Raw genomic sequence first — 20,082 nt, 5'->3', positions numbered from 1 at the left:
GGAAGAAGAAGGATGATGAGGAGGAGGTGTGCTGGAGGAGGGGAGTTACTGAGCAACTGTGCAAGAAAATGGGTGGGAAAATTAATTGTGGGTGACTGCAAAGCAGTGGACTAGGAATAAAAAAATCTTCCTTATATCTATATAGTCAGTGGCTCCAAGTTAGCTCCTACCTCTAAGGAAGATGATCTGAGAATGATTGCATTTTCCTTTGAAATGCTCACTTGCACTCAAAAAGACAAAAAAAAAGCACATCAAGCATGTAAATGCCCCATGTCCATACCCAGTTCCCATAAATTTTTCCCATATTTCCTGTACTGACGTTGCTGTCCACCCTGTCCTGCAGTGGTGGAACACAGGACCACTTTGTAGTTGATTTACTTGCTGGTTCCTTCAGGAGGAGAGTCAGTGGACTTACGGGTGGTCATCACAGTTTGGGATCTCTCTTTAACATCTAGTTACTACTTCAAGAACACTGTGTGATGGCCCTCGGACAGCAGGCAGCTCGTCTAAGGTATCCTTGATTGCTAGAAGCTTCCCTGGAGCTTCTGTTTTCTCAAGAGTTGTATAATGTGCACTTCCTGAGGAGCTGGGGTTTGGAAAGAGGAGGATCACAGAGACTGAATGTCTAACTTTGTTAAAATCAAACTTTAAAGTCGGGTATTTGAGAGGTTAATAACTATCAAAATTAGAAATTCTTTTCCATCAAAAATCTTTTGCTATGATGAGCTTTTATGTAACAGTACATGTATGGCCAAATAAATTATTATCCACACTTTCTTGTTATTTACCTTTTCATTAATATATTGTCATGAATTTCAATACCTCCAGTACACGGCAAGTGTATGACACCATCCTAAAAAATATAGCAATTATGAAGTAAATATGAGTGGCAATCAGTCATTGAAAGCATCTCTCCATTACCTTCATCTTCATGATCCTGAAAAATTGCAGTGGGGAATCCTTATTTAATGTATAAAAGTAACACCTAATAGCTGGAAAATGTTTTAAGTTCCTTTCAGTTGCAGGTTACAAGATAATCACCTTGTGGGAACATGCCTTAGCATTTCCATGTATTCACAGCTGACGAAATGTCTCCTTTAATTCTTTTGGCAGATGAAGAAAAGTGATCGAAACCTTTTGTTATACAACCTTCAAGATTAAGTGATCACATCTGTTGAGTAGTTTTTGAAGGATGTAGTATAGATTTGGGTAATTGGCTAGAAGCTCTTTTTTTCCATTAACTTGTAGGCAGAGTGCTGTCTCCCAAGTTTATTATCAGACTTAAGAGTTGCAAATGATGTTCTCAAAGTTCAAGCCACTTGATTATAGCGTACTTGTAACATTTTCAAATACTCCCAGTGCAGTTTCCTTGCTGTCTAAAATAATCAAGCAGATAATGGTTTTCACATTTCACAGTAATGGAAAACTGTCAGGAACATTTTGAAGCATTAATGACTGTGGGCATAATATGCCCTTTAACTGTTTTCATCTGAAGGAGAAACATGTAGCTTTTGCCCTGAGCAGTTGCATCTTTTGAATGAATGTTGCACACAATACCAGTTAATTTGCTGACGCGCTGATGTGGTTTATATGAATGTCTATACATAATGGATTTATTTTGTTGCTTCTGCAGAAGCTATCTTTGAATTTATTCACAACAAAAAAGGTTTCAGTTTTGCTCTTCAGATCGTATTATGCTAGAGTTATTTTTATGATTGCTGTGATGCAAGCTATCTTGTATCTGACAATCTATTGCAAACAAATGAGAAACAACTTCTGCATCTACTACAGAAAGCCTTATGGCAGCTACTGCAGTCTGTACTGATCTCTGCAAGTAATTTTCTTACTCGTTCCATGAAATGAAAAATCCTTTCTGTTTGTCTTGTCTTTTGGATGGGATGCTACTACTAAAGTAATTGTCACAGTCATGATTCATGGTGGGCTACGATTCAACCAACAACGAATGAGTATCAGCATATCTGGCTCCATATCAGACCATGTTTATTGTGTTTACTCTGTATTGTTTGTGTATTGAGCAAATAATCTTTAGATATTATGCCTTCCACGGGCCGTATTTATCTTTGCATGCCAAATAACTGCACATGCAATAAATGCCTAGCTGTACTTTTTTAGGTAGACTCGGTTTGCTCCACATATATATTTCAAATATATCATTTGCACTGTAAATGCTTAAGACTGTAATGATTCTTAGGCTTCTTAGGCTTTAGGGGCACTGTGTATGTGTAAATTATTGCTGTTTGAAGCTAGACAGAATTTGATTTCAGTAAAACTGATCTTTCATTTTCTCATTCTTCAGTAAGGGTAGTTCAACTTCAGAGAGTCAGATGAGGAGTGAGTCCAGAAAAATACTTGTTTCACTTTTCTGCCTCATTGTGACCAGGTTCTTCAGGCATCCTGCGATCACAGTCAGCATCCCATCCACTAGTAAGGGAACTTGCCCCTCACTTTGAAACTCCCAGGGTCTTTGCCCTGAGAATAAAGAGAGTTTGGTTTTCTCAAGTCCGTTTTCTGTAATGTCCTCAGCACCTCTGAAGACACCAGGAAAAAAATTCATATGTCAAAGCTGAAGTCCATGAACAGTTAGAGCACCTGTCTCGTAACACAAACCAGTTCTAACAAAGAACAAGCGTTTCCTGATTACATAGCTACTGTAAACTTTGCAGACATTTGCAGTCTTCTTTACTCTTTCCTCAGCTGTGTGCAAAGTGCAAAAATACCGTGTTTCAAAAAGAAATGTCTCAAGCATCCCTGACTTGCTTCATAGGTGCAATTCAAGGTGTTTGAACTTTTGGAGTTGGATTTTGTTAAAAAGCTTAGGTTTGTATAGGCTGAATTCTTCAGGGTTCTTTAGTGTTTCTCTCTAAAATTCTATTCATTTCTTTTTGGATGTCCCATTCTTCATACAAGAAATAAAATAAAGAGCATCACCAATAAAAAACAGTGAGCAGTTAACCTAGAAGGGGATACGCAGAGCTAACCAAGAGGAAAATGTATGCACACACATTTAACTGAGCACTGCCTGAACCAGGGCTTCTCCATGGGCAGCTCTGTCCTCTTGGGATCCAGACTGTTGGTACTTTCAGAAGAGATCACGAGACAGAAGAAGATGGTCTTGTCCTCCACAGCATTGTCATTCGTCTTCTTTTCAGAAAAGGTGGAACCTGGATTCTACACCCTCCTCAAACGCATACATGTGTGTGTACATGTACGTGTGTGTGTGCATCAGCAAGGGTGGCAGGGTGGCAGCTCCTAGTTTGTGGGAGAAGGTTCTGCTCACCTCCCTGCTCCTGGGGATGGTGGATAGTCTCCATCCCTTTTGCTGAAGTTTGAAGAGACATAGAGGGACTCAAAGATTTTTATTTTTTTTTCCAGTTGAATAAGAAGGAGCCTTATTGTGTGACCACTGCCTGCTGGAAAATGAAAACCGTTCTTTCACATGTCTCTGGGGTAAAGTAGGCCTGCAATCCAGCAGGCACCAATTTGTTCCTGAAGGACAGTACATAATGTGAAGTTTCATAAGTGTCTTTTTTTAAGTGTCAGTTGGTAACATCGTCTGTCAATGATGAACATTAAATGCTTATAAAACTATAAAGGGATAACTTCTAAGTAGCGATTTGTGTGACTCTCTGGCAGGTACACCTGCCCTGACAGGAAACAAAACTTCTCTGGGCAGGGAGGAGATGGGGAAAAACCCCAAACCCCAGAGGCCGCAGGTTGAAAATGGAACCGACAGGTCTGACACGTGCAGGTAGACGAAGTGTTGGATTAAAACGGCCCCGGGTCAGATGCGACAAGGGTCTAAGTGGGATCCTGCCGGAGAACGTTTTGAGTCAGTCGGTCCTCCTCGGAGCAGCAGGTCTGCAGCCGGGGACTCTCCCCTTGGGTTGGGACGCTGCCCTAGGTAGCTCCTCGAGGTTGAGAGCCCTCATCTTTTAGGGGAGCGATATGCGCATTTTGAGTCATCATTTTTAAATCTTAAGAATTCTTAAGTCGGCTGTGTGGTACTAATTCCCCTTACATCATTGAGCCTGTGGTTCACAAATGTTACTGGAGTTCTAACTAACTTTTTACTGAAGAATAAATCTGATTTTTAACACCTGTTGAATTTGATTGTGTGAGCCTCTGTAACAGACTCAGACACTGATGACAAACAAGGTATTTTACATACTTTATTAGTAATGAAAATATTCCTCAAAGACATGACTCCACTTACAACTTGTGTAGCTCCATCAAGAAGGAAATAAAGCTTCTCTCTTTCCTCTTACTTGAATAGGTTGAATATCTACACACTAAGTAGGAAGTTAAAATTACGTCACCAGAAGTAGTAACATCCTCTTAAACACTGCTTCATGTTCTCATAGAGTAGAAGAAATGAAATAGAAGACTTAAGAATAGCCTTGAAAAGAACTTCAAGGAATAAAAGTATGTAGAATTTGTAAAAAAGCTAGACAAATAATACTTCAGAAACCCTGACCTTGAATTATAAAATACAGTAGTGCTACACTCAAAGCATGTATTAGAATAACTCATAAAAAAGGGTACTCTGCATCTTGCAGATGTCAGTTTTTCTGTTTTCATTGCTGCATTAAATTCAAGGCACAGTCTTTATGGTTTTGGTTTTTTATAAAGAAAATGATACAAAAATACACTACTAGTAAGGCAAATATTAAAAATAGGATTAAATCCAGTATACTCAAATATCCATTATCAGGTATCTTCTGGGCATAGACCAGAAATTAGTATAACATTGTCCACTGCAATTTCTCCAGTTTTGCCCTTTCCACGTTCTGATTCAAAAGTGACCTGTCATAAGAAAAGAGATGTATTAACAGTGAAAAGGTAGTTTATCCAACCATTTAGCAACTCTTAATTAGTTATAGTGCTATGTCTGAGGAATGTTTTATCACAATACAGGACTTAATGACTTAAATCCTTGCCGTTTTTAGTGTTTCTGTGCATTATTGAACTAGACTGATAATCCTCTGCACAGATTTACAATACCAAATGGATTCCTTTAACAAGATTACTTATTTTCATTGACAAAATGCAAATTGAGTAAAATCCTATTAAATAGTGTAGTTTTATCACAGCGTGTAACATTGGTGCACTCCTTTTCTTGAAGACATTACAACTGTTCATTTTCCATCTGTTTCGATCCTTGGGTTTTGGATGTATATACTATATACATATTTATTCTTTCTCTCTATATAGTATAGTGTGTATACTATATACGGAGAGTATGTTCATTTTTATGAATAGGATGCCTGGGCTTTTATTTTATAGGCTGATTCTCATCTGTGTAAGGGTTTTTCTACATCATTCCAATAGTGCAAAGAACCTTGAAAGAGCTTGCATTTCATTTATACTCCCAGTATTCAGTTATACAGTAGAAGCCTTTACACAGCACTGAAAATGTTCAGTCACATAAATGAAAACCAGGCCCTAGCATTTCAAGGAGAAACTTGCTGAATCCCTGATGGAGGCAGTTTTCTGTGCACAGTGTTCCCTGTTGGCTAGTATGTCCTGCTCCTAGGGCGAATGCCCATCCTTGATTATACATGATGTCTCCTTTTGCACTAATAACCTGGTTTAGTGTGGTTTGAGAGCATCCTCTTCTATGAAACAGGGATAATTTTTCATTTTTCCAGGAATATATGTATGCTTCTCTTGCATGAGATATTAAACAGAGATTTTCATTGTTTGTGTTAATTTATGATCTGATGCAGTTTTTACAAAATGACAGGATTACTGGCATCAATGTTCAAACCAACTGGGGTAATTCAGTTCTGAAATTACAACTAGTAATAACTTCTGCCTTCTAAAATCGGTGCTCCTGTTTCCCCTTTCAGGTAAGCCTTTCAATTGCCAGTAAGCTATGCCTACAAAAGAGTTGGTGGAACACTTGCGGATTCGGAAATTAAGCTGTTGATTATGGTATTTGGCTTATAAATTGTGTTATACTTACACTGTTGGTTGTTTCAGCCCCCTGAAATATCTCTACTTTTCCAGTTCTCCACCTTTCATCTTTTCCTTTGTTCTGCTCCCAGACAGGAGCATTTTTTTTGTTTGCCAGGAACACTCGAAGTTTCCCCACTCTCTCGCCAGCAAGCCGATAACTGAAAATCAAGCAGTAGCTGCTCTTTGGTTTGAGGTCGGTGAGGAGAAGTTTTAGACGCCCCATATCCTTCTTGTGCCCCACAAAAGCTGGAACTGCCATGTAGTACCCATCACCTTGTAACAAAAAAAAAAAAGGAGAATGCATCTTTAACGGACTTGTGTTATTTATTAGCAAATTGAACACATATTTGCTAAGAAAATATGTGGAAGCTGTGTTACTGGAATAATTTAAATTCAGACTGGAGAAAAGCAGCAGGGAAGTGTACTTTTCAAGGAATAAGCTTCTCTGATCTGGAAGTCAGATCAGTTTACAGGCGAGATGAGTTCATATTTCACTGGCAATTACAGTCGTTCTTCCTTGTGCTACCTTTCAAAGGCAAAACCATCTCAGTTTTTCAAATGCAACAGCCTGAAACGTGCTGCTGCGCCTCTGTGGTCAGACCATTTCCACTGTCCTCTGCAGTGATGACAAACTCATAAAGGAACTGATAACTTATTCCCCAAACCCTGGAGGACCAATGAAATTATGGAGATACACAAAGTGATAAAGGGCTAAAACATCTGGGCCCATAAATAAAGTCATAATCAGCAGATGTAAGTTTGGGGAGACGGGGTAAGGTCAGGGTAAGGTCTTCCTGGAAGTGACAGCACAGAGAAGGGACTTGGGGAAAAGGAAATATACGGAGCAGGAGAGGAAGGATTAGTGAAGAAAGACTGGGATGGAAAGACTGTGAGGGAAGAGTTTCTTCAGCCACCCTTTTTTATAGACACCCGCACAGCAGTCACACATCGCACCCGTGGAGCTCTTTCTCAGGTTTTAGCAGGACTGCCATTGGTACCAGGTCAGGTATCGGCTGTTCCTGAAGAGCCCCCTGCCCTCGGCTCATTCTGAGGAATGCCATCACTAGTTTGCCTTGCAGAGTTTGAGATTTCTGAGCAGTTATCACAGTGCTGTCTAAGCCGTGTGAGTGACTACACCGCCACATCCCTCGAAATGGCAGATGTGTGATTAAATGCCCTACCAGTCTTGGAGAGACACAATGTGTAACTAGTAAGGTTTCCATTGCCTTGTACCTTGCAATTCCCAACAGTTATGTTCTAATAATTTTTCTCATCTTTTGATTTGTTTCTGTTGAAATATGTTGCTGATTACCAGTTGCCACTGGATATTTCAAAGAAACAATTTCTACTCCCAGCATTCTCTGCCTCCTTTCTTCTTTTATAAAGATAAACCACTGATAGGAAAGCTAATTCTTGATTCTGTTTTCCCCTCCATCCCCCCTTTTTTTGGAGGGGGTGAGCCATCAAATCAAAGCATAGCTAGAGGACAGATATTTAAATACCTCTATCTCGATCAGCAGGATTCCAGTCAAAGTCATCATCAGCATCTTGTTTCCAGTCGCAGACCCCTCGGCTGAAGCTGCAATCAACTGAAAAAAAAATTGGCAATGGAGACGCAGAGATAAGAGGAGCACTATATCGTAAGTACTGATAAAAATAATTTGCTCTTTATTCACCCAGTTATTAATGTATAGGTAATTCTAAAATTATCTACTGAGTTCAGATAGTGCTGACCTAGATTAAATTGCAAAAAAGCAAAACATTAGAATTTATGTAGTAATTCTTTCTCTAACTCACAGGAAAATCTGTTGTCTTTTTACTGCCAATCTCCCACGTGCACATGAGTTTATATGCTGTGACTTCTGTATACTGAGTGCCTGCTGATCACCAAGTATAGTTGGAGGTGTTAGTTTTGAACTCTAGCATCATAAATGGTTTGGGAACTGCCAACTTTGGAGCTTTCCTCTCTCCATTTGTAGTTGTAATCAGCTGAGATGCTCAAGCTCCAGTTCTATCCATTGAAAGAGAGAAGCTGGCTTCCCATGAGAGGAATACTTTAAGTCAGCAGTTGATACTCATACTACGTGGAGCTGAGAATAGCGCAAATCACTTGGCCTTTAGAGCACACTGAAAAAGGGTGTCACCCAGAGCACACCACAGCCATCGTGACTGGGCAGATGAAAAGCATTACATACACAAAGAAAGAAACACTGTGCAATGCAAGCATGACAGATCAGATTAAGAATAATACGTCAGCCATCTGAATTTCCTCAGAAAGAAGCATCCTTCTTGTTCTTTTCATGTATTTTATCATGAGACAAAGAAGTGCAGTACATGGCATTTAGAGAGCTTTACTGTATAAATCCATTGTTTCTGAGACTACTGCTTTCTGAATTGGAAAAAACCCAGTATCTTCCCCTTAATGTCAGCTTAATGTGTTGGTTTGTTTTCTTTAAGATTTGGAAGGATTTGTGGATTGGTTTTGTCCTAAAAATAATCTCAGCTACAGCCAATCCCAGCATTTCAGCCCATGCCCACTTGGCTGGGAACTCCCCAGGAGGAGGAGGATGCTGCCCTGTAAATGCATCAGCTCAATACAATCTCTCAGTCCCCCCTTTTGGATTCTCGGTTTTTCCATGGCTCTCGTAAGCAGGTCCTTATAGTCAGCTTCATGATTCTGTCCATCACAGAGAAACTGTCTCCCACCAGGAGAGGGGTAGAGTGCCCTTTGATCTGCCTTTATCCTCTGCTTTGATCAAAGCTACAAATATATATATAGTTTCCAAGAGGCAGTGAAGCTTTCTGTTTGAAAGTGGATGAAGCAGTTTCCTAAGGCATGGCAGAAGCTTAAGTTGTGTACATAAATTGACAGGTCTTGGACCTTGTATGCTCTCCTAAGTGATTTTGCAACAATTTTTTAATGTGAGAAAGAACAGGTAGTATCATCTTACTCTGATATCTGCAGGACTTACTGATTAATTGGGAACTATCATAAATTCATAGCCAGGCTATTTAAGATTCAGGATAAATATTTATTCAGTCTTGCCCAGGGGAAACTCCTATTGACTTCAGACAGAGGACCAGGAGAAAAACCAAGAGAATATGGCTGAAGGACATTGCATATTCTTGCGTGCTATGCAATGCTCTTCTAACATGGTTTCAATTTATAGACTATAGAAATGACTTTATGTTTTTCATTACTGTGAAATAAATCATGTGAAATTCAATTACAAGTCAAGTTTCAATGCAGGGGAACTTTCTATACATGGCTTATAAACAGTTAAAGTATGTTTTGAAAAGGACACAAAAACAGCTTCTCACATTGGAACTGGCAGAACGGTTTGGCCAGATACTGTCTCTAACGCACTCACCAAACCTTTGCTTTATGTTAAAGGCTTTTAAACTGGTTCTGGCTTGGCTAATATAGGTTGTCATGAAAACACACAATACACAGGAAAATAAATACTGTAGAATAAAAATAATGTACCTTCTTGCTCTGGTCTCGACCCTGGAACTTTCCTCTGTGCCAGGAGAGGGCTGAAGGCAGCTGCTTCTTTCACCTTGGGAACTAGGGAAAGCAACTTGTCAAGTGCTTAGTCATCACAGGTACAGAAGATGGAACTTTATTCCTTATACCAGTTGCCATCATTTATTTGAATAACTCAGTGTATGTGTTTTCCACTCCACCACCAAACTCACATTCCTAACCCCAGTTAGATACTAACTCTGAGTTTTAAGACTTTGTTTAATTGCTGTTTTCCACAGCACTGTGCCTTCTAAGCTGTGGGCAACGGAGCTACAAGATTCACAAGGTCATAAAATGGTGAACATGGTCTTTCTTTGGCGTGGTGATCTGCTTTCCTGCTACAAAACTTCAACTAATAATCAAAGTACCTGAACTCTACCAGACAGTGAAGACAACAGCTCAACGGCTTGGCAGCACTTTGCCAAAAGCAGCCTCAAAAAATGGGTAATATCAGAGACTTCATAAAAGCTATAAACATTGGGAGTTCAAAGGCCCACAGGTCTGTATTCAGGTAAGCTGTAACAGAAGCCCCAGGAAATTATTTTTCTGAAGCCATACTCTCTGCTGGGGTACATGTTGTCCTGCAAAGCTGGTCAGCTCTGCTGTCTGTTGGGAAGGAAGGGTGCAGCGACTGCCCGACCTCTTCCTCAGCCTCCCTGCAACAGCTGGCAAGCACAGCCTGATGTTTTGATAACCAGTCCTGGTGGGAACCCCTGAACAAGTTCTTTTGTAAAAATTGGTTGACATGTCTTGTGCCAAACTGGAAGAGTCGGTACAGCAGCACAGTCAATGAATGTTAGGTGCATTCCCTAAGATACTGACCTAAGGGAGGTAGTTACTCAAGAAGCACTGTTTTTCAGCAGCAGCCTCTGAGACCAAGGCAAAACTTCTCCCGTCTGATGAGCTACAAAGATAGAGAAGCTTGCAAACTCTTATTTACTCTAAATAATACTCTAAAATACTCTAAATATTTTTAAAGCTCTGTGAATAAGCTTCTTTTGTACTATTTGAAGTGATTAACAGAGAAGTGCACTCACTAAAAAAAAAATTATAGCCTCAACTTCTTTGTGCAAAGCCTGTGTAAGTGACTAATCACACGTGAGATAAGGGGAAGATCTGCTTTCACTGGCAGAGGATTCTATCCTTTGCAAACATGTACACAGGTGATACCTATGATATATACATACACACCTATGAAAAGAGAAGGAGCTGAAATGTGCCATTTTAGAGGAGTGAGGGAGGATCCTTTGGATTACTGCTTACGGAAGGTGTTAGTGGAAAGCCTGACAGACTGAAGTTCACTTTTCAAGCACACCATGTGGGCAGCAACGCTAAGAAAAGCTCAGACTTCCTCAACAGTGCCAAATGATAGGAGCTATGGAAATGGAAATGACTTTTCCCTACTCAGCATTGTATCATACATGCTATTAGAAAGTTGCAAATGCCAAATATTTTACAAGTCATTACTTTCACATGCACACACATTTGTTCAGAGGAAAGTTTGTTCCCATGAGTTCCACTGACCTAGGGCTTTCCATCAAAATACTGCAACATACAGTCGTAAACACATACTCAGTTTTAAGAATATACTTAGAACCCACTGCAATCCAGAGCCTCCTAGCACCAGAAAGACAGTGCCATCTCCTTAACCTTTCTTCTCCTTCAAAACTGTCAAAAATTGCTCTGTGTGTACACAGAGAAAACACACGCTGATGAAGAGGCCCTGGAGGCACTTCCAGAGGTGCTGAATTGAGCCAAGAAAGGAGACTCGTGCAATCTTACAAGCTTTCTGATGAATTGCCAGGAGCGTGTCCTCTCTTGTTGCCCTTGCAGCCTTCCCCTCACCCAGACCTTTGCTTAAATCACCTGGATAATATTCTTACTTAAGGCAAGGATTAATATATCTTTATCCAAATTAATACATGTCTACAGATACACATTTAGGAACAGCCACATAGAGATTAGGTGTCAAGTTTACTGTCATGCCATAAAATTTGCCTCATACTTAGTGAAAGAGGCTCAGGCTGTGAAAACCCTTGCCAAAATGAAGAGAGCTATTAAAATGTGATCAGTTCTGGAAAGACTGGAGTGATTTAACAGAAGACAACAGCTGCCAGAATGATTTATTTATTAAGTTATTGAATTACACTTGAATTCACTTGAGCGATATACATGCAGGTGTAGCTGTGTGCTGCAGATTCTTCAAGTGAAGAACTGTCATGCACATAAAAAAAGCCAAATTTTGTATCCAAATCTATTTTTGTTTTCAGTGTCAGGCATTACACTCCAGTTCTCCACTTACTAGAAGGTATCAGCTGCATATTATGAGAAACTGTAAGCTTCAGCTCACAGAAAGCTTTCCAAGAAACCTTACTACTCGGAATGTGCCTACATTTTACATCAGACCATCATTGGACATAGACAGGGTCCAAAGTTTACCGCGTCCTAAGTACTAAGCAGGAATCAGGATGGCTCTTTTCAGCTCTTCTGCTGTCAAGTGGTGCTTGCAGAAAGGCCAGCCTTGTCTCATGTTCCCTAAGAACATACTGTCACCAACAAAAGCTCATATAAGTCCCACTTCAGGCACAGCAGAGTCTGCCCTTTTTTCTGTACTGCTAGTGCCCACCCATCTACTTATCTGCAGCACTAGGTACTATATAATCTCTACATATAAAGCCCTTTGTACCATGGTGCCATACATTCTTAACTGTTGATGTCATCATGATACTCTTAGGAGGTAAGATGGGTTGATCTTATCAGCAGGAATTAGTGGCAGAGAGAGCTAATGCCCAGGTCTTCAGTACCTGTATAACTAACTACCCCCAATTTCCATAGGAGTTGTGTCTATGAATGTCGATGATGAGCTAAGCATCAATAAACTGGTGATGTTCTGATCCTGAGAACAGCCACCGTGTTGGTGACACAGGTTCTTGCATCTGCAAGAAATTCAGTGTTGATATCTGTGACACGTATCTGAGTAATGCCCCTGTTCTGAGGAGGGGGAATCTCCGAGCTATGTTAGATACAGTTTGCCAATTGTATTATATATCAGGAACTGCAGCAAGGAAAGAAACTCTGCAAAATAGAACAGCCCCAGCCAGCTCTGTCTGGCTGAAAGTACTTCCCTAAAAAATAATAGGACTCACATAAAACAACTATGAAACTACTGAGGATGTCTGCAATCACGGAAACACTTCTTAGCAATAGCCTCAGAAAATGAGAAAATAGTGCTGAAAAGAACCATTCAGACATTGTTCTAGTATAAATGTGGCAAAATAGAGTGCCATGAAGGGGATTTAGAAACACATTTATACATGAAACCAGAATTCCACTTTAAAACCACCAGGCTTACAGGGAGCTCTGCGCGTAATGAAATAGGTGAGGTTTGAGGGCCACCTCCTAGCCATCCCCCTGCCCGGGGACCTTTAGACAAGAAAGTAAAGAAAGATAACAGACTGCCACTAAAAGATACAGCAAAAGAGCTAGTTAGGTTCAAGCATATTCTTTCATACAGCGCACAGCAGTGTCCTCCTAGCAGTGCAGGCAGACACCAGTTCATTCCGCCTGTCAAACAGGTTTGTTGGCACGGGTCCGCCAGTTGCACCAGCTCTGACTGCATGACTTCTTGCTGGGAGCTGGCTTGCACCTGGCTTGCTTGGAGCACAACTGGAGTGAGCTCAGGTCTGCCTGAAAAGTACCACGAAGACAGACCCTCAAGCCTGTCTGTATGTCAAATAAGGGCCAAAGAGATCATGAAAGCAATAGGAAGCTTGAGGAGCACATCTGGAAAAGCACTGCTTGGACTGAGCTGCAATATTAAAAGGTTCAAAGCAAAAAATAAATTAAAAAAAAGAAGCCAAAACCCCAAACCCAACAAGCAGAGCTCAGTAGAATAGGTCTGTGGAGCACTGTTATATGGGCACCCTTCAGAAACAGTACAAAAGCACCGGTAAGTGACTCTGTGGTGCTAAAGGAGTTTACTGAAAACACTGATAGATCTTCCTTTATGTGCACTTGGTTTCACCTCTCTGCTTTGCCAACTACTGTATATATTTTGTCAACTGCTGTATATAAAATTACTTATAGTGCATTTGGAAATGACGTTTTTGTCTGAAAAAATACGGCTTGGTTTATAGCTTGGAAGTAATTTTCTATTTGTCTGCAGTAATGCATGTGCTATCCTTAAAGCTTTAATTCCTTTTTTTTCCCTGTTAGTGGGATTGTATTCCTTATAAATCATCTGTGGCATCACATTGAGCTCTTGCTGAGGCAGCTATACTGGAAGAACAGGTACACAGTAGAATATAAGCACCCATGTGTTTAAGTGTGCTAGTTGTGGGCAATGTGGTATATTTTTATTTCTTGTTATAGCTGTTTGATTTTTCTCTCCCCTGGAAAATGCCTATGCCTGGTTTTGCCTAGGTAGTCTACTTAGTCTAAATGTAAAAATAGCATGCAAAATTTGGGAAAAGTAACTCACTGTTAGTAATTCTAACATGTAGAATTCTAAAGTGTCTGAAACTGCAGCATGTGGAAACTCTCACAAAAATGGTACTCGCTGTCTTTCTAACACTGCTCTCTGATGTTCAAAGCCTATAAAAAAAACCCCAGAAAACCACAGTGGGTAATGTAAAAAATTCAAGCAGAATATAAGAGGTAGTAAAATGAAGACTAGCTTACCATATATACACTATATCACTATGTAGGACTCCAAGGCATATGCCACATCTCTGCTACCACATCCTCCTCTGAAAGAATTACCTTTGCCAGATGTCTGACATCTTTTAAGCCTTTTGTCTATAGCTGTGGACTGAGCATTATTCGCTCACACAGTGGTGTAATTATCAGAAAAAGAATAAGATTATGAGCAAACATCCTGATTAACTGAGAGAGTGCTCTTGTTCAGAATTAAGAGCCTAGAACCCATAAGGGAAACAGTCCACTTTTAGTATTGCCAAATAAACCAGAAAACCAAAACCTCTTTATCATTCCAGCTGGCTGCATGATACTACAGGAGTGTTTTAAGCATGATATAAGTTTCATAAACTGATAAAGTACAGAATATGGAATTTAGTTACAGTTGGCAATACCATTCTGGATTACGAATGGTATACGAAAAGCACTGAAACATTAGAAGATGACAGAATTAAGGTTGTGCACTATAAATTCACCTCTAGCTTGAGTGTAGCAGCTGTACAGTCATTGCTTATATAACCAAGCACTTTGGTCCACCTCTTTCTGTCTTCTTCCGTGTACAAAAAGGACATTTCTCGCACAGTAAGGAGCTTTCCAATACTTTGGTTTACTCTCATTTCCTATACATCTGCAATTTCTGCAATCAATAGGACAGAGTCCTATTTATTGAACTGCACCTTTCACAGCAGGACAGGTCCTTCCTTCACACTGAACAAGGTAAGGATCCCAAGGAAAATAGGCATTTAAAGTCATTACAGACTGTATCATAAGAAAAATATCTGAGTTTTCACTGATGACCTTAATTTTGACATTTCTTAAATGTTGGGGGCTTCACTTTGCTATCTTTAACTATTGTGTTTTTAAAAAAACCTGAGTAGTAGTTTTCATGAAGGTCCTGTATTTTGATAGTTGGCCTATTTTAATAATTTCAATCTCCGTATAATAATTACTTTTTTCCCAACAGTATTTTTCTGTGGCTCCCTATATATTTATTATGTAGTAAAACTATGATAAAACAATACAGAAATTTTAAAATAATAATTAGGATCTCTGAAAAGTGTGACCTATCCATTTTTCCTAATTAACTACTCTTCCTGGAAGACAAACAATACCAATATTAATAATACAAAAAGCAGATGCTATGTGAATACTTGAGGGGATTATATGGATGAACTTAATGTGATAGTAAAGGAATCACTGCTAATTAGACATCAGCAGAGGAGGAAAAAAACTGATGTGTAAATTTACGAGCTGTAAATTTGAGCGAATCATGTACTCCAAAGGATCATTCAGTATCATTAAAAATGAAAGTGTTTTTAAAGCCAAATGTTCAAGCAATTAAGTGCCTAAATCATGACTGAATTTTTATAATTACAAGGATCAAGTATAGCATAATGAAATGTAAAAGGAAAGGAAACACTGTTAACATTGGCAACCCATACTGAAAGAAAAATGCAAATGGCACAGTGCCTTAAGTCCTATACACAGTTGGTATCAAACAAGAAAGCCGTAAATCATACAGAGTTCACATACTTAAGGAAACTACATCTTGGGCATACTATTATCCCTGTATCAAGAAGGACACCAACCTTCTGCCAGTATCCCCTGGCAAAATAAAATCTCTCTAGCATGTTCAGCATATAAATCCCTTATATTAATAATGGAAAATTCCAGCCAAATGTGACTGGAACAAAGGCAGCATAGGCAAAAATACAGATAAAACACAGTGCTTTAATGTTTTCAAGCAATAATATTCAGTGCTGTCACTGCTGTCAGTTGTAGTGGCAATTTTGTAGAGACAAGTAGTCTCTGCCTAGCCCAGGTATATGGTGTTCAAATGTCCTGGTCTGGTTGAGAAATTGCTTGAAAAAGAATCTCACCAAACATCATGACAAAAATCTCTGGTATATTGTTTGGCTTGTCCTACGGACAGAGGGTTTTCCCCGAGTGCCCTCACTCAAACTGAAATCTCGGTAATGGTTCCATTCCAAATAGCGTAGCACCGAGTACTCAAAAGGAAGGTTACGTGATCCACCCTTTGCAATTGCATCACGTCACGTAGCCCAGTACAGTATGTCCTCATCTGTCTTGTCACGGAGAGCCCAAACCCAGACACAGCACCTCGGATGTGGTCTCTGAAGCGCCAAATAGAGGGGAAGAACCGCTTCCCTTTTTCTGCAAAGCCTCTTCCTAAGCAGTCACCCCATGTCTGTAATGTTGCACAAGGCTTTTCTCTCCCTTTGCGTTTGCTTTTGTTGAACTTCACAACGTTCCTGTGGGCCCATTTCCACAGCCTGGCCAGGTCCCTCCTAATAGCAGCGCTGCCCTTGAGCGTATGGGTCGCTCTCCCCGGTTTGGTATTGTCAGCAAAATTGAAATATGCCATAAGCACTCACTGTTAATATTTGCAGGAAGGGGGGAGGTTGGTGAACAAAGCCCTGACTTCACTCTGTTTATCAGCTCACTAGCATAATTTGGGGAAGCCTTATTAGTCTATACCCTTAGCCTGAACTGAAAGAGGCCAATTACTGCTGAAAACCAAAAAAAGGCAGTTTTAGGAGAACTGTGCCTTTGGCAAAGAAGTATTCTCAAATGTGTTTAGATGAATAATCACATTTTTTCTTGGCGTTCTTACAGTAGCAATATTATAGACCATTTTTTTCCAGAGGACTTCAAAATAATCTTTCCTTTAAAAGAATTTTGTATCTTTTCAAATCAAAGAGCAACAATTTGAATGCTAACTTAAACTTCATTTGTGTTCATTTTTATCATATGAAATATGTTGCATAATTTTAATTCCTGTGGGATAGTATTTATTTTTCTACACTTCTGAAAAGAGAGAGTATCATAAATAAACTATTAGCAGGGTGTATTTTTCATATTACATGTTTTTGCCACTACCTTCAAGAATGTTTAACTGAGCCAGAGGTACAAAAAACCAATTAAAATGCAGCTGAAAACTTTAAAGAACACAGCAAGAAATTGCATAGCATACAAGATAATACTTGGAAGGAAACACCTGAAAGCAGACTGAGGAACCCTCTGTCAATCTTCCTGATAAATGACTAATGTCAGAAATTAAGCAAGACTCCTGCTCAAATACCATCGAATGCTTTAAATTTGAGAGTGTCTATTCAGATAAACTCTCATATTTAAACAAAAGGGATAAAAAAATCCCCTCTGTGATTCACGTAGTTATTTTTCAGTTGGGAATGACATGCACAACGGTGGTACCTATTATATGGTCTATATCATTTGAAACACTGAGACACCAAAGTCTATGTTTTTCCTCTGAACAATGCACACTACTTAGGGTGATGAGTATGCCTATCATGAATCAAAGCTAATTATTGTCTTACTCATAATGCAGCAGCACACTATCTTGTTTTACTGGGGCTTCTGTGAAGAAAATGGGGAGAAGCCAGGTGCTATGTCTAAGCTGCTCTGAAAGCACAGCCTGCAGAGCGCCTGCCAGGATGGTGCACTCCTCTGCTCACATTGACTGCAGACAGATTCCCCTAAAAGGGACATTCGATACCTTTAGTCTCACCAGTAGGTATGTTAGGTTGCTTTTCATTTTCTACAAGTAAATTCTGATAAAATGGCTTAATGTTTCTTGATGGTTTTGTTAGTGTTTACATGGAAACCAGATTTTTTTAAAAAATGAAGAAACTTACAAAAGACATCTCCTCTAAGGCTTCGCTCATGGGCAATCTGATTCTCAAAATCTTCCTTCTCTTCGTCTGACTCTTCTGCCTCCTCTTCTGCAGCAGCTTCAGTTTCTTTCTCTTCCTCATTGTAGCTCCCACCAAGTTCAATACCACCTTCATAGTCCAATAACTGTGAGTGGGTCTTAGAAGACGGTGTCACGGCTGCTTCTGGGATCACATTTTTGATTGTTTCATGCTTCTTCACACTGTTTTTATGTGCAAGAAGTTTCTTAATTCTGTCCTTAGCTGTTCCAGGGATTCTTGCAATTTCCTTCACTGACTTTTCAGGGATAACTAGAACCAAGAAGAAAATATTAAATATTCATCTAAGGAATCATTCAGCAATGATAACATTTATAAATGGCACTGTGGTGTCCTTTACAATGTCCAGAGACCCATGTAGCCAAATTCTCTACTATGAGATATAAGTTCAGCTCTGCACAGAACTGAATACACACGCACGTGTTTAGCTCTGTTGTGCAGACAACCTTCTGTTTGAGTTACAGTGAGAAGACCAAAGCAACCCTCTGCCATAACCTCATTTGGACTCCTGTGTAACACAGGCCATAAAGCCCCTTACATTAATTATTTTTACACTGGAGCTTGGGTAAAAAAAAATTATCATTCTTCAATCTGTGGACTACTAAAAATTGTCCATGGAGGTGTGATTCCCTGCATAACAGATGTCAGCCTACTAGCAATGAGCATTTTTCTTAGCTATCTTTTGTGAACTTCTCTGGCCTAACTTTCCTTGCACACCAAGCTGAAAGCCCCTGAAATGGAGCGTATTTTGAGAGGAGATACATCAACCTGCTCGGTCACATTTCATTTACCTCTAAGGTATATTTAGTTCTAAGGGGTAAACCCCCAAAATTCAGAGAGGCATCCAAAAAGCCAAATTATTATCTTCTTGCAATTCCAAGGCGGACTAGAACATAAATGTAAATTTTCATGAGATTTTCACTGTTTTAAGATTCTTCTTGGCTACAAAATACTAAAAGGATAACCAGCCTTGTCATATCTTGCAACTTTGGATTCTGCTCAGAAACACAAAGGCTGCCAGAAGTGAAAAACTTAAGAGTGGGGTAAAAGTCAATTGAGATTGTTCAAATCTGTAAAACAAAAGAAAAAGATCTGAATTGGGGGTTTTCCCTATTATGAAGTATTTTGAAGTCAAATATCCTTTATACCTAGGCAAAAAATTCAAAACATTCACTGGTAAGAGGACATTTTTGCATTTACATGGCAGCCCTGATTTTCAAATCATGCTTTCCTTGTCATTGTATTGAGTTTCAAGACACAAGCCTTTTATTTCTTTTAAAATCCAATTTTTCTCTCTCTACAGTCATCACACTATGTTTGGATTCTTGAATGAGGGACATATTTCATAGGAACCCATTTGAAGATGCATTTCTAGGGATGTGGGGAGGCAGGACTGATTTTCCACCAGTGGTGGGACCCAGTAGCAGCACAAAGGGCTCCTTTGAGACAGTATGTTGGCCAGCTGTTCTCCGTGTTCTCTTAAGATAGGAAAAGTCTCAGTTTACACGAAATGAGGGGAGATTTTTGTTACATATCATGAAAAACTTGCTTACTATCCTTGCTATAGGATAGTAAAACACAGGAGCAAGCCACTTAGATTATTTGAACTGTATTACTGGAATTTTTGAAAAATTGTTAGGCTACCATCTGTCATTAATATGCTGGATATGATCTGCCTCAGAGCAAAAGAACAGACTAACTGATCTTTTTTAGTCCCTTCCAGATGTACTCTTCTGTCATCTGACAAAGACTGATGGCTCTTTGTGCTGATGGCCAAATCATAACTGAGGGTTAAAGCCAGGACTACTTTGGATCAGTTTGTTCAAGGTATGTGTAAAGTACAAAGCAAATTCAAAGGAGAAATTATGGCAATACTGCAGGTGGTGCTTTTTATCAGCAACATCAGTTGCTGCTCAACATCAGTCGAGGAACACCACTGTGCCAAAACTAGGTCTGCAAGTGTTTGTGTGACAAATATGCAAGTTTTAGAGAAGACATAAATCTGAGGAGTTCTAGTTTATGAGATGATCCCATCCCACCATAAAGACTCCACCGGAGTTAACCAAGTCCCTACCTGTCATAGTACCAGAGCTCCTGAGGGAAAGAGTGTCCTTGGGGTTTAAAGTCCAT

The 20,082-nt window shown here is 39.6% G+C and overlaps 1 protein-coding gene across 1 annotated transcript in view; it reads right to left on the bottom strand.

The window, feature by feature from the left end:
* Nucleotides 1-4,186: 4,186 nt before the first annotated feature.
* The window catches only part of EGFL6 (EGF like domain multiple 6), a 41,558-nt gene continuing 25,662 nt past the window's right edge, over nucleotides 4,187-20,082 (bottom strand). Inside the window, exons 8-12 of the mRNA XM_075057211.1 lie at nucleotides 17,878-18,204; nucleotides 9,467-9,547; nucleotides 7,482-7,568; nucleotides 5,987-6,252; nucleotides 4,187-4,824 (exon numbers count right to left, since the gene is read on the bottom strand). Of these exons, the coding sequence (XP_074913312.1) occupies nucleotides 4,729-4,824; nucleotides 5,987-6,252; nucleotides 7,482-7,568; nucleotides 9,467-9,547; nucleotides 17,878-18,204 (857 nt within the window). The 3' untranslated portion in view covers nucleotides 4,187-4,728. The remainder of the gene's footprint in view (nucleotides 4,825-5,986; nucleotides 6,253-7,481; nucleotides 7,569-9,466; nucleotides 9,548-17,877; nucleotides 18,205-20,082) is intronic.

This window comes from Buteo buteo, chromosome 25, assembly GCF_964188355.1.
Source record: "Buteo buteo chromosome 25, bButBut1.hap1.1, whole genome shotgun sequence".
Classification (NCBI taxonomy): Eukaryota; Metazoa; Chordata; class Aves; order Accipitriformes; family Accipitridae; genus Buteo; species Buteo buteo.
The sequence above is the reverse complement of the archived record's forward strand: the minus strand, read 5'-3'. Positions and strand labels throughout refer to the sequence as shown.